This window comes from Orussus abietinus, unplaced genomic scaffold (genome assembly GCF_000612105.2).
Source record: "Orussus abietinus isolate OABI.00-Male unplaced genomic scaffold, Oabi_2.0 scaffold17, whole genome shotgun sequence".
Classification (NCBI taxonomy): Eukaryota; Metazoa; Arthropoda; class Insecta; order Hymenoptera; family Orussidae; genus Orussus; species Orussus abietinus.
In genome coordinates this window covers 1,894,072-1,908,651 of record NW_019395988.1, presented here as the reverse complement: position 1 = coordinate 1,908,651, position 14,580 = coordinate 1,894,072, and the positions used below count along the sequence as shown (strand labels likewise).

The 14,580-nt window shown below is 48.8% G+C and overlaps 2 protein-coding genes across 2 annotated transcripts in view; one reads left to right on the top strand and one right to left on the bottom strand.

Annotated features, from left to right (window-relative positions):
* LOC105702411 (facilitated trehalose transporter Tret1-2 homolog) overlaps positions 1-14,409 on the bottom strand; it is a 52,309-nt gene extending 37,900 nt beyond the window's left edge. Inside the window, exon 1 of the mRNA XM_012429962.1 lies at positions 14,340-14,409. Coding sequence (XP_012285385.1) covers positions 14,340-14,363 — 24 coding nt within the window. The 5' untranslated portion in view covers positions 14,364-14,409. The remainder of the gene's footprint in view (positions 1-14,339) is intronic.
* LOC105702413 (mediator of RNA polymerase II transcription subunit 20) overlaps positions 1-14,580 on the top strand; it is an 81,060-nt gene that overhangs the window by 45,988 nt on the left and 20,492 nt on the right. The window lies entirely within an intron of this gene.

Here is a 14,580-nt window from a genome sequence, read left to right as displayed (position 1 = left end):
TACACTTCGCGATAATTCTTCGCTTTTTAAATGTTATCGAGAAAGGGGAGAGATGCCCTTCCTGTCTTTCTCATTTCTTCCCCTATTTCTTCCCCTTAAAAAATGCCCATCCGGCCTACTTTGTTATTCCACTGATTTGTCCCATTATTATCTAGTAGGTTACACTTCGCGATAATTCGTCGCTTTTTAAATGTTATCCAGAAGGGGGAGAGATGCCCTTCCTGAACGAGGGTCCATTCTTTCGGGGTGGAGGAGGCTTCGAGTGCGCCTCTTTCTCCAGAATTTTATCCCCATCGAAGGAGAAATATTCCGTCGCTTTGACGGAAAGGAAAACGCGAGGGAGTCGGTCGTTATTCCGCCGAGAGGGACTGGCAGAAATCCGAGTCCCTCTCTCGGCAACTTCAAAGCGAATCGCGAGCGAGTCCTCATCTCGAACTAAGCATCGGATTCATCCCCGAGATCGCGTCGCTTTGTGAACCAGAAGTTCGAGCTCGCTCGATAAACATCCCCGTAGATTTTTGCCATGCAAATATAGCCGGCTCGAATCTCCATTGGCCCGGTTCTCGGGCCGGCCCGTGTTTCTATTTCGTTTGTTTTCCCTCCTTCTCTCTTCTCTCCTACCTCTTCGATGAAACTCTAGCCGCGCCCTAATAATAGGAAAACCCGCTCCTCCGTTTAAGTTGTCAAGGAGTATCTCGGTTATTGATCCTCGTCGGGGTATCCTCGAAGTGAAATCTCTAGACGCGGTTGTAAGAAACAATCGTTTTAATTTGACAATTGTTGGAATTGTTTGGAATTGTTGGAATTCAGATTCGTGTTCTTATGATTGCATTTTTAAAATTGAGAACAGAGTTGGACGAGGGAATCAGCGCTTTTATTTGTGCATTATTACGGATGTACTTGTGATCTTTTTCTTTTCTTCCCCTTCTTTTTAATTATTCATGCGGTTATCGTTGTAAAAATGCCGGCCATTGAGAAGGCGAGCCGCGCGAAATGCATCTGGGTAATGGGAATGAGATAAATGGGCCTCTTCCTTTTCCCCCTTTGAGACGGCTCAAGTATGTTGTCGCAAACACGGGACTTAACCTAGGTATTTAGATGTTATATTTCAACTCGAAGAGAGGAGAAGAGAAGAGAGAGAGAGAGGGAGACTGTCGCCGCGAGGCTGGGCTCGGCTTTGATCTCTAACGCGCACCGCGCGGTGTACACGGATAAGTACGGTAACGAGTACATACATAAAGTTGCGCCAAGCCGTGATATTTCCTGAAGAGACCTCGTACAGACTAGGGAATTACGGGATCAACTGTCCCGAACGGCTGTCTAAATTTCAGGGAAAACAACAAGAACAAAAAAGAAAAACACGAAGGGTAAATTCTGTCATTGTTCGAAATTTCCTTAAGAGGGAAAAAAAAAAAATGATTAAAAATTGCGGGAATTATTTATGCACCGCCAAATGAAATTTCCTTGACACACAATCAATTCCTCGGGTGATGGATAAAATTTTCCTTATTTTCTGGTCGATTTTGATTTTTTCGGGATTTTCCTATTTTCCCCCGAAATGTTCCGAAGAAATCTTGCTCCGTCAGCCGTTTCGCAAAGACGAGGCCCTTCCTGGATACCGATCGAGTGCGGACGAATTTGCCTAATGGAAAATAAATTTCCCACCCTCCTGGCGACCCCCTGCGACACCTCGGAGAGCATGTACCCTCGTCACGCGATAAATACCCCCCGCGATATCGCGATGCCACGGAAGCTGTAAATCACTCGTGAAAATAGTCGGCTCATTAATAAGAAGTCCGGGAAGAGAGGAAGTGGGCCAAGATAGAGGGAGAAAGCCGAAGAAAGCTAGGGACTTCTCCGACTACCCCTGAGCTAGTTACATACATGCACATGTATATGTATGTATACATATCCGACCGAGCCGCGAAACTGGCATCTCACCAAGTCACGGACAATACTCATTTCGGGATTCCAACACGTCTCTCCCGGATCGATCCGAGACGATCTCTGCTTCCCATTTCCTACAAATCTACGAAAATGAAGGTTTCCCCCTCCCGCGAAAACCAAAATAAAAAACACACACCCGTGCTATCATTTGTTTCGCGGTTTGGCATTTTATGAAAATTCATTTTTGCATTTCTTTCTTAAATTTTCACGTTTCCAGTCGAACCCCTCAGCAAGTTTGATACGTACGATACAAGGCGTGACATATTCCTTTGATAAAAATATTGAGACACCTGATAATATTTTTTTTTTAATTTGAGAAATTTACAATTTTAATTTTGTTGGGTGATTCTATATGTGAGAGGTGGGGGCACGTTCGTGAAGATCTCGTGCACCTAGTTGCGTACGTGCATTGCCAAGTGCACATTGCGGTAAACAGGGAGTAATTGGCGACGTCGAGGTGTCTCCCTTTTTGCAGCAGCTCGTCAGGGATGTTTCAACAAAACGAGTCGACTTCGGCTAACCGGAGTTTAACTACTCCGGCTAAGGGATGGTTAATTCTCCCACACCCCCCAGAAACTTCGGGGTATAATTAATCGGCACTTCATTGAAGCGTACAAGAGGGCTTCCCACTCTTTCCCGGGTGGAAACTCTCTCGGGGATATCGGACTTCGAAATAGCCACCCCCGTTGTGGCGGGGTAAATAACGAGGTAAACAGAGGGGGCTCTTTAAATGTTAATGGAGAAATTAGCATGCGAAGTGGGTAGGGTATTGTGGGTTTCAAAAAAATCCCCCGTTACCCTGGGATCGTTTCGTCCAGAAAAGTATAAGGAACCACCCCCAGAGAACGACGATTTGACACGCAGAAAAATGATTTCGCGAACGCATCAGCTGATCTCGCCAAACTAACCGAATTTCATTCCCGGCGGAGCATCCCTTAGTCGATCCGGTGAAACTCGGTAATCGTAGGAGAGGGTTGAGGCCCGGGTTTAAATCCCGGAATTATAATCCGGAAAATAAAGAAGGAGAGAACGGAAGAGGGAGGAAAAAGCGTAACTCGGTGACCGGGAGGGTTGGAAGCCGAAAATTTCGAGGGAGCTTAGGGGGGCGGAAAAGGGGTGGCGGAAGGGTTGGATCTCTCGATTCGGGAAGTGCTTCCTTTGTAAAATAGTTTTTCTGGGTTAAACGCGAAGGCTGGGAAGGAGCGAACCGATGGGAGGGGGCGGGGTGCCCTGGTGGGGGGGAGGGAAAAAGGGAGATGGAAAAAAGAGGGAAAACGCCGAAAGGCACCCAGAGTGATACAGGGACCGAAAGGAAAACCGATAATTAATTCGGTCACGTCTCGGCCTCCCATTTGGAAAGGATCCCTCCACCCTCGTCGTAAATTTTCCTCCCGGCGATTCCACCCTCTCGCTCCCTCTTGCGCCTCTCGGGGGGAGGAAAAGAGAGAGGGGGACTGGGTAGGGTGGAACCCTGACCTACCTCACCGCGAAAGCGTGCGCGCACGTCAGAGACACGTACGAGAGAGCTTTTCTTTCCAACGGGGTGCCTCGGGGTGCATCTCGCTTCTGATCTGCGGCGAGCTTGCACACCCCACGAAATGCACGTATCGTGGTTAGGAAAAAATTTTCCCAGACTTTCCTTTCGACCCAAGACTCATTCCATTACGCGAAAGTCCTGCCACGGAAGGGTAGTTTGCGTGCTAAGAAATATGAGACTTATTTCTTCTTGATGATAGGTAATTATTATTTATGTTTTCTGTTTATACCTCAACGGTTCCGTTGTTATCGTACGATTTGAATTAAGTTTCCCCGGTCGTGGGTAATTTATTCATCCCGTCACATTTGCGGAAAATAGAGGAAAGGGTTGATCGGCCGTGGACTCGCGGGAGAATGAGTGCATCCCGAGTCAAACCGCGACCTGGCCCGAGTCTCCTTCACCCCCTGTGTTCTCTTCCTCGGAATAAACCCTTTAAACTCGTGGAAACTCTTTGCCCGTCATCCCCCGGGTGGCGTTTAAGCCCAGGAAACCGAGAGCTTTCCGGATGCCGGTCCATTAAATCCACTTGCAGCGCGTCGATAGTCATCGGAGGGTGATGGACAACTTCCAGGGGGTTTGACGTTTCTATGTGTACATATGGAATGACCCTTTCGTGACGCCTCAAGGGATGAGAGAGCATCCCTCTCGAGGAGCATCGGAATCCCCGGGAATCCCTTGGAAAATAAATTCATCCCCAATTGATGGATGGCTAAATGGGGGAAGATCCCTCCCGGTCTTTCGCGAGAAGGGGTTAATTGCTCGGGCATTTTTGCAATATATTCCGTCAGTGTCAGACCCACCCCCGAGAGGTATCGATGGACCAAGTCGCGGGGTGAAAGAATCCCCCGGGACTGCCCTCGATTCCGCCCTGGGATGATTTATAAAATGTGGAGGAAAAAAACTGGAAAAATAACAAAAAAAAAAAGGAAGTTGGGGAAAGTAACGAGAGAAAGAAGACACGTATACCGGGGGGTGGTGGGGGGGTATTTTGAAATATTGCCTGCATCGATCAGGTGGCCAGGCTCGGTCGGTTCGACGGCGGCAGCTCGGTGTTTCCGGGGGCTCGATTTATTTCGACAGGGGCGGAAATTAAAACCGATCAATGGCCGCCCTATCCTGCCTAGGGGCGAGAACGTCGGAGGGAACTGGAACGGCGAGGAACGGGTTAAATCGGCGGTCTTCCGCGGAGAGAAAAACGAAAGGGGGTAAAATCGAAATCGTAAAAGGCGAATCGGCGCTAAAGGAAACATCCCCCTCAATGTTACGCGCGGAAAGATATTCGGTTGAATAAGGGTGAATAACATATATATATTTATATATATAATATTACTGTACGTAGATTTACGTATCACCGCGACCAGGTAATACCTTGCTGGAAATAATTGATATTTCTACCCCGAAAAATGGTGAGGGGGGTGTTTAATAATTTAAATATTTCTAGTTTGAATAAGGGGAGTCCTTTAGCTGGACCATTTTTTTATTTTATTTTTTTTTAGGGCGCGAAATAGCCAATGGGAGGGCGGAAGTGCCTGCGAAATCGAATTTCCACGGGGTTTAGGGGAGGTTCTTGGAGGGATTATTTAATATCCCTGGGGTGGAGGGTCTCCAGGGAGCTAGTCGCAATTCCAATTTGCGAGCGTAACGATCTTCTCGATGGAGGATGCACCCCCTCTACGAAGGGTGGGCACCCCTCCAGGAACTGCGGAAATTCGGGGAAATTACTCGTCGTTTGATCGCGAAGTTCGCGGGGGTGGTTCGCCCCCCGCGAGTGTTCCCCCTTGACGACCCCCTCGTCCGTACCCCATAATCGGGCCATTTAGAGGACTTCGATTCGGACCGGATTTAGCTTACCCTATTTCGAAAGAAGGGGAGCCTCGGACGACAATCTCTCCTCCCTTCTGCGTACACCCGTGTATTCTATGTACGCAATCGCGGTTATCGTCATTAAGGTGATACGAAAGTGGCGTTAAGATGTTTCGTTTATGAAACTTTTCCCCGAACTGAATGAACCTAGTCGCTTCAAACATGACAGGGTGAACGTGGAAGCTATGAAGAAGGTCCTGGCACTCGAAAAATTTCTTTACAGATGTTTTCAATATTTTTTTTTATAAAAAAAAAAAAGAAATTTCATGCGTTTCAGGACCTACCTTAAGGCCTCCGCATTCACGTTGTAGAGTTTGAAAGGATTCGTGAGATTCAGTTCGGAGGAGAGTTTCATGAACGATTGGCTTCTCAGATGCTACTTTGGCATCCCCTTAAGACTCATCGTTGTCCCCGCACCTCGTCGCTGCGCCGAGTAGCGGCCGATCCGCAACAGGTACGCGGTAGCGTCCGGGCCGCGAATCGCTGGTCCACCCTTTACTTGCGTATATAAAATGCAGTTTTAAGGGAGCGCAACCGCGTCCCGGGCCGAGGGAAGGTAAATGACGGGCCGTGAGAGCATATTTGAGGAGCGAACTCGAGTTGCGGTGGGGCGATACTCGTGAAACAAGCCGAAAACGAGGCGCACCGCGGAGCGAGGCAACCCCGAGTGCTAAAAAGCCGTCGCAAAAGTAATAAGCAGGCGCCGCGGTTTCCCCTTTCTTCTCCTCTTTTTCGCCTCCCCCCCGTTTCCCGGCGGCCCTCTTTTTATGGCTTTTAGCCGCTACTTTGCTGCTCCTTTGACCGGAGCGTATACCCGGTGCCAAAGCGATCCCGGATGAGAAAGGCCCCGTGTCGCCAGGAGACCCGGGGTAGGTTTAGAGGCTAGGGGAAATTGTTTCATAAATCACGCCTCTGTATTCTTGCCAAGCGGAGTTCGGCCGTCGGGCCGACCTATCCTCGCCGCGGCCTCCTGCGGGAACATCTCCCGCGGGATGCACCGCTCTCGAGATGCATCTTTTGGCCCCGACGGACCTTTTTTTACTAGGCGAGCCCTCGTGCACGTACGCGACATCCTCCCTTCTGGAACCCCCTCGCCGGGGGAGATTAACGGAGCACTTCTTCCCCATTTTTCCGGCCCTCGATGGCGCAGGCCGTCCTCGAGGTCTCGCTCGACCGGCCGAGTTTGACATACCCTTCCTGCATCCCAGGATGAAGATGTTAACGTTGCGTTATTTCTTAGTCACCCTCGTTAAGGGGATTATTATATCATATGTGCCCATAATTATGAAAGTGGTCTAAGTCATATATTTTTTGTTTCGAAATTACATTGAATTAATTTCGTTTGAAATATATATGGCGTGAAATAACTTATAAACTCATTTTTTTTTTTAATTTTGACTTAGACCACTTTCATAATTATGGGCACATATATATATTATACAATTAACATCAAAATTAAGGGGACGTGAAAGTGACGAGAAGAGGTTTCGCTTATGAGACTCTTCTCCTCGGGACCGAGTCCACCGGATCGTTTTCAAACCCGACAATGCGAACACGGAAGCTACAAAGATGGTCCTGACCCCCGTAGAATTTTAATTCTTTAATGATTTGTTCGTAGAAATTTTCTAATTTTTTTTTTTTTTTTATTACGAAAAGAAATGAAATCTCGCGAGTTTCAGGAGTTGTCTTAGGCCCTCCGAGTTTTCATGAACGATTGAGACTTCGGATGCCACTTTCACGTCCTCTTAATTTCCATGTTAATTGTACTCTCGTGTAATTGAATTGAGAAAAATGTATGTACCACCCCGATTGCGGGGGCAAGGCGCCTGATTAACGCGGTTAGGGTTAGACGGAGGTGGGACCTCGGGTCGACGCGTAATCTTGAACTTTGACGTAACGCCATTATATTTCATGAGGGCGAGAAGTCGTATAAACCTGCGCCTACGACGCCGCGGCGGTTAATATGCATAAACGGATTGTCCCACAAACTTGTAAGGGTTAAGTTTAGAGCGTCGGGGGGCCGTGTCGATCGAAAGTCGGGCCGACGTGTCGGCGTGTTATCCCGCTTTTGGCCGGAGATCGTCCCGCAAAACGCTGACTGTGGATGGCCCTTCCGTAGACTCGAGGCTTCCTTTGCCTACTCGTTCCATTATAAAAGTAAGCACCCCGAGCTTTTGCTCGGAGGTCTCGAGGGCTTAACGAGAGAAGGCCCGTCTCCCCGCCTCCCGAGAACAAGGTTGAGGGCGTTTTCCTCTTTTTTTTTCCCTCGCTTTTCTTCATTTTTTTTTCCCCCTTCACCCTCGGGGGAAATTTCAGCAGATTCTTCAAATTTCTTCATCCGCGGAAACATATTTGGTCCGATCGATTGAATTTTCCCGTGAGCTCGATCGCGGTATGTGCTCGTCACGCGGAGGGTGTACTTGCAATTGGCATTACGCGAGATGCGAAAATCTGGAAATATCTCAGATCTCACTTCGGGATTTTAGGTTGTTGGGTGGTGGGTGGAGATTACGTGTGCCAGCTCGTTACGGGGGGGTATGTCGGTTTACACGTTACCTCGACGGTAATCTCGCATTTTGGCGAGAAAGGGGTAGTGCTAATCCCACGTAAAATGTGCGCCCATGTAAATGTGTGTCAGCCGAGATTATGCACGGCCACTCTTTTATGCAGCATGTAAGGAGCTTAAACCGTGGATTAATGTTCGCATTCATTTCGGAAGCAACCGTTCGAGGAACGGCTCGTGCCCGGAAACAATGAAATACTCCCGCGGAATTCCCTCGGAGATTCCCAGGAATTGAATTCGGATACCGAGGACGTGAGGGCTCACTCCTCCACCTTCCTCGAGACGGTTCATCTCTACTCGGGATACGCACTTGCGTTCTAGAAACGCGGAATTTCGCGATTACCGAATTAATCTGTTATCTGGCACTCGTACGGGTATAGAGCGATGCCCTTTATCAGGGTACGAAATGCCGACGAAGTAACTTTCTGTCGATTTATTAAAACAATTACTCAGTTTTCTAGTTACCTTGATACCGTTGCATGGACTCGTCGCATGTATGAGAAGGAAAAAAAATTGATAATTAAATGGCACTTTTAAACGGGGCGGTTCATCCCTCCTCGAGATACGCACTTGCGTTCTAGAAACGCGGAATTTCGCGATTACCGAATTAATCTGTTATCTGGCGCTCATACGAGTATAGAGCAATGCCTTTTGTCAGGGTAGGAAATGCCGACGAAGTGACTTTCTGTCGATTTATTAAAACAATTACTCAGTTTTCTAGTTACCTTGAGCCCGTTGCGTGAACTCGTCGCATGTATGAGAAGGAAAAAAAATTGATAATTAAATGGCACTTTTAAACGGGGCGAAATTTCATGGCTCGTTGAAGGGCCATTCCCTCCGGGTTGCGCATCGGGTGATAGCCCCATAACCATTATCAGCAGATTTAGGTCAGGCTTAACTTCGGCTCGGATCGGTTTCGTTAATATTGCGCAACTACTCGCATAACTGGGCACTTAGGCTCGTTTACCAGCTGGATGTTTCACCAAAGAAGACCGGTGGTAGTCCCGCGAAGATCATGGGATTTTATCTAAATTCTTCTATGAAACTTATCCTTCGAAGTAAGGGAATATTTGTTTGATTCGGTGACTCTTTTTTTTTTTTTTCCCTTTATTTCGGTGCATCACCTTAATTTCATTATTTTGCTCAAATAAACGATACGACGGGGGGGAGGATTCCCAACTCGAAGTCGGGTGCATTTTTCCTGTCGTTGCGGAAGTTTGCGAGGTGGACCGAACTTAGATCTACGCAGAGGGAAAAGTGCAGCGGGCCCTCGAGTGCACTTCAGTCGGGCTAATGCACCGAAGTGGACGGCATGGTACATTGCCTGATTACAAGAGTCGTATGACCCGGCGTTACCTACGCCCTATGGGAATAGCAATGAGCAAGTGCAAGATCGAGACCAAAAGTTGCTGGTCTTGATTTTGATCTTGAACTTTCGAGTCTTGATCCAGGTCTTGCAATATCGAGTCTTGGTGTAATACTTCCTGCAGCGGACCGAGATTTGTCCCATCGTCGTCTCTAAAGCCATTCGGTCCCACGAATCTTCAAAGACCCAGCCTTATCGACCCCGTGCACATCGATGTATACGTACATTTAATGTGTACATGTAATTTAATACGTATATGTATAATTAAATCCCGGCAAAGTGAATGCACGACGGTATCCCAGCATTTTCTCCAATTCCAATAACTCGTCCCGAGGGTCACCGAAGTGGCCCTCGACATCCCGCAAGCGATGCACTTAAGTGCACTTCAATCGCATCGATGCACCGATGCGTCCTACCGAAGAACTGTCCCCTGGTGTCGAGGCTCGCTTTAACCGATAAATATTTTAATCCAATATTTTCCCCACTAAACATCCCTTTCCTAAATCATTCCCATGCACTCTCAACCATTCCCCGATATTCTCCCACGCGTGTTCCCAAAAATCCCAGCGAGTCTCCAGGCCAGTGCGGCCCTCGAAACGAATTTCCGTCGGCGATTTACATAGGGGAATTTTTCTGCAAACAGGCCTCGGTTTATCCTCCCCTCCCCCTTTCCAGAAGGGGGGAAGTAGCTCGCGGGGAGTAATTATTCACGCGGGGGCACACGTACGCGTGCACACGCGCTGGTCCGATTCTCTCCCGGGGATACACCTCTTGGGCGCGCACCCCCTCCGCGGTGGGTTAAGGGTTGTGTGGCGGGCAGTGGGTGGTGGGAGGGCGTGCGAGAGAGAGGGCGCGATCGGACGAACCGGGTGCCAGAGAGAGAGGGACCGAGGTGGCGGTGCGCAGTGGGCGCGATCGCGTGCGTCTGCGCCGCTCGGGCCGTCAGTACCCGCCGGGACGTCGGTGTGGGTGGGTCGATCGGTATCTGGGTCGCGGGTTTTGGCAGTAGACCCACCCCCTCGCCTGCCTATCTGCCTACCCCTTTGCCTGCCCACCCTGGCGGGCTCCCTCGCTCCCCTGCACCCCCCCTCGATAGGCCCCGCAATTTACGAATCCCGAACCTCCCCCCCCCAGGGAGCACAAACTTCCCCCGGGCTCTTTATTCCCCCCGGATGGGGCAGATTCACCCCCCGGCCCCTCGGTGGCGGAAAACCTCGCCGGATGGCGGAAACGGAACTCCAGGGCGACGGAGATGGCCGCTCGAACAAAGATATCCTATCAACGGGGGGGAGGAATTGCTTGTCTTGGACTTTTCGAAGAGGGTTGTTTCGTTTTTTATTTCTTTTTAGATTTTTATTTCTTTACTTTTTATTCCTGTTAAGGGAGGGCATCCCGGGGACGAGGACTTCTGGCTTTGGTTTTGCCCGTCTTCTGACGGCCCTCCGCTCTTTTTTGGGGAAAATCAACGAAATCGTCCCTGCGGCCCGTTTTCCGCGACACTTGGCAGACCTTGCGGAACGCTTTAGCTCGGGTTATCGCGAATACGCCGGAGGCCCGTTTCCCGTTTCCCGTTTCCCGTTTCCGCGGAATTATGCACACACCTACGTTCTTCATTCCTCTTGTTTTTTTTTTAACGACCCTGCAGACTGGATTTCTCCTTTTCGGAGTCGAGCTTACCTCTCGTACGTCGTGCATTTAGTTTTAATCCAATTAATATGATTTCCGTGTAATAAATCCCACGAGGCGAGAATTCATTGAACCGAGGGAAATATTTCTATGAATTTGGGTGGAATTCTTTTTTTCTTTTTTTTTTTTCTACCACCCTTTCGTGCCCTCCGATGTGCCGATCGCGTTCTTTTCTAGATCCTTGTACGAGATGAAAATGAAAATAATAAGAAAAGAGGAAATGATATACTTCGCCCATCGAGTCTGCTCGAAAGTCCCCTCGAGAAACTCGTTCCCTCTTCGGTTATGGCGATCCCAGATCTCGTCTAGGAGGTGGGGCAAACTTTTTCTCCCGCGAAACCCGGTTCTCCTCCCTTCCTCTTTCCTCTCGCTCTTTGGCGTGGGCGTAAACACGTGCTCCTCCTTTTGTTCTTGGCCTCGGCCGCCACGTTTGTCTAAGCGCGACGAATGTGGGCCGCGTTTGTCCCCATTGTGTAACCCTCGGCTGAATATCTTGGGATCCTGGGGTAACAAAACCTGGACCTCGGGAGAGGATCTCCCTTTTCCGGGGACTGTATTCCCGGAGGGTGCGACTCCACCCCCCGAATTAGAAGAAAAAAACAGTCCCCCTTAACACTATTCCCACCAAAGGTGTCAAAAGACACCTTTTAAAATTTTCACTTGGAATTATTATCGAAGTTTAATAATTCTTTCTCAATTAATGTTTCGTGTTTTCGTATAATAATTGTTAAATTTATTTACCGGTATCATTTTCCTCCAGCTCGTCGAAATCTTTTGGTCGTAATAGGTATACACAAAATCGTGGTAGAAAGAATAGCTCGAAAAATTCGCGTGAAATTCCTGAAGGATTTTTATCCCTCGGATCCCCCACTTTCTCGTCCCCTTAAGGTTACTAGGTTCCCGGCTAGGGGATTCCTCATTATCCTCGATTAGAACGTCCAATCAATGCGACTAGAATATTCATACACCTCGCGCAGTATCTCGGGATATCCTGAGAGGTTTTGATAAAAGTCCTCGCCGAGGAAACGTATCTCCTCCCGGGTGAGTTAAGGGATAAGGGTGCCTTACTTTGTACCCAGTGCACCCTCTCTTAGACCGGGAGCCGTCCCGGGTTCTTATCGAGGTTGTTTCAGCCATAAAGTCCCCTAAGCTCGAGCGAGCCAGGCGAGGCGTGAAATTATGGAAATCCTTAACTTCTTAACTTACGGACGAGACAAGCGTTATGGAGTACGAGAGAGTTTTCCGGAGGTTGGGCACAAATATCGGGATTTAATTCCGCCTTCATTCCATTTCAGGATCCTTACTTCTCTCCCCCGCGATCTTCCTATTAAATTAACTCGATTTAGTTTCACGTGGTTTGTGCACAATTTTTTTTTTCATATTTTCTGTACGTTTCATCCTTGACCTAGGGTACCGATCGGACAGATCGTCCTTAATGCGCGCCTCGTTTTTTATTTTCATCCATTTTTCCAGCTCTTTTTCCTTTTTTCTTCCTTTTTTAACGAACATCTCCACGCGATCGGGATCCTCGAGTCCTGCGAGGCTGCTCTCCTCGGGTGACAGTTTTTTACGGGCTTTACGGCTGTTTTACGAGGGTTTTACGTTTGCGACACCCGGTAGTTCGTAAATACCCGCGTGTGTGTGTACACGTATACGTGATTATATGTATGTATATGTATAAAATATATACAGGTACGAAGACACCGCGCAACAACGAGCAGTAAACGTTTTACCGTTTAGCCGTTCCGGTCGCACCCCTCCTGTGCTTTCGGCCACGGGAGGAACGCAAACCGGGCCACTTTTGAAAAAGCTCGAGACGACTTTACTGCCCCCCCCCCGGGGGGGGGGGGGGATCGTAAAAGAATTCCCGGAATTAATGGGGCACACCATAGGGACGCGATTTTTGCCACGCGGAAGAGGTACGCCGATAAGGCCCTCGGGAAAAAATGACAACCGCTTTACTACCGAGGAGGGATCGTAAAATGGCCATCGAGAGGAGAAGAGAAAAAGGGACTTCCGAGAAGACGACGAAATACCGATCGGATAATCCGCGATTAACTAACTAACCGTGGAAATCTCTAGGAAATTATATCGTCGGGTTAAATCGACTCTGTTATCAAATTAAATTGGAGTTAAGTGGGTATTGAATGGAAGAATGGGTTTTTCCTGGGATTTTCGATATTTTAAACGTTTCGCACATTTCGGCACGGGTCAGCTGGGAATTTGCACGAGCTCCGGGTTTTTGGAGCTTTCAGGCGTGCAAATTGCGTGCCCGGGTCGATGCAGGCTCGAGTCGAGTTGCTCTCGCGGTGCTTTTCCATGGGTTTTTTCCCTTTTGAGATTTCCTTTTTTTTTTTCTTTTGGTCGCCTCGGAACTTTAAATATACCGCGCTCGGGACGACTGAGTCATCCGCTATTCGCGGGCAGAGTGTACCTTGGACCGCGGTCAAAAACGCACTCGAGGTGTCCCATCTTGGGATGCAACTGTCGAAGCCCGACCGATCGTCGTCACTGTCAATCGCCGAGAGAGCGCAGTCGGGTCCGAGCCGTCGGCGGAGACGGATCTCCTCCGCCTAGCGCCTCGCAAGAACATAACTCACGGAAATAATTTCTATGAAGGGTTTACAAAATTTCGGTATTTCACGGGTAAAAAAATCCACGGTTCCCTTTCGATTCCCTGAAAACACTCTAAATTCTTTTTTATAATAAAATGTAAAAAGATCAATGCCCTACCATCCCTTCTATCGAAAACGACCTTTTATGGGGTTCCGCACCCCATTGGTCTACGTTTCGCGAAGCCTCGGAGAGGTTATGGTAATGGGGACCAAATTGGAGGGTAAACTCGTACATCCCGGTAATTCCCGGGGATTCTCGAGGATGTCCAAGGAAGGGGTGCGTGGACGGTTTCGGGGTCGATATCGGTCCGGGACTTGTCCGGTTCGCGCTTATCTATTATGTACCGGTCCCGCTCGTTGCGCGCGATAATGGCGTCGGCGGGCTCGAATTGGCCGTATTATTGTCGTCGGGCTCCCTCTCGCGTTCAATTTCATCCCCCCGATTCTTACCCCGAGGGTCGCCCTCTCACCTCGGAGAGGACATTTTCCGAATTCTCGGAGTGGCCTCGATTCCGCCTATCCGAAAATCTCTCACCCCCTTCTCCGTTAACCCTTTGACCGGTAAATCCAATTACGTCGCTAGGTCGCAATTAACGAGCCGTGACGTCGATCGCACGTATCCTGGATCGCCTTTAATCGCCGTGCTTTCCCGATGTCCACGTAATGATACACGTAGAATGATATGACGCTTAAAAGGAGAAAAAAAATTAAAGGGATGAATTCTGATAGCATGCCGAGGGGAAATGATTTATCGTTACTCACGTAGTACTTGTGATGCAGTGACATTTCCTCTTCTCTCTTTCGCACTTCCGGCCTCACGAATCACCGCTCGACGGAGCCACCCATTTTCGACACTCTAGTTCCTCATCCGATAGCATAATCGGTCCGTAATCCTCGCACTTAATAAAAGTACCTCTCGGTACTTCCCTCCATCCAGCATCCCCTTCGCGTTTCCTCCCCCTTTTCGCACTTATCGGCCCCGGGACGAATTATCAACGATATT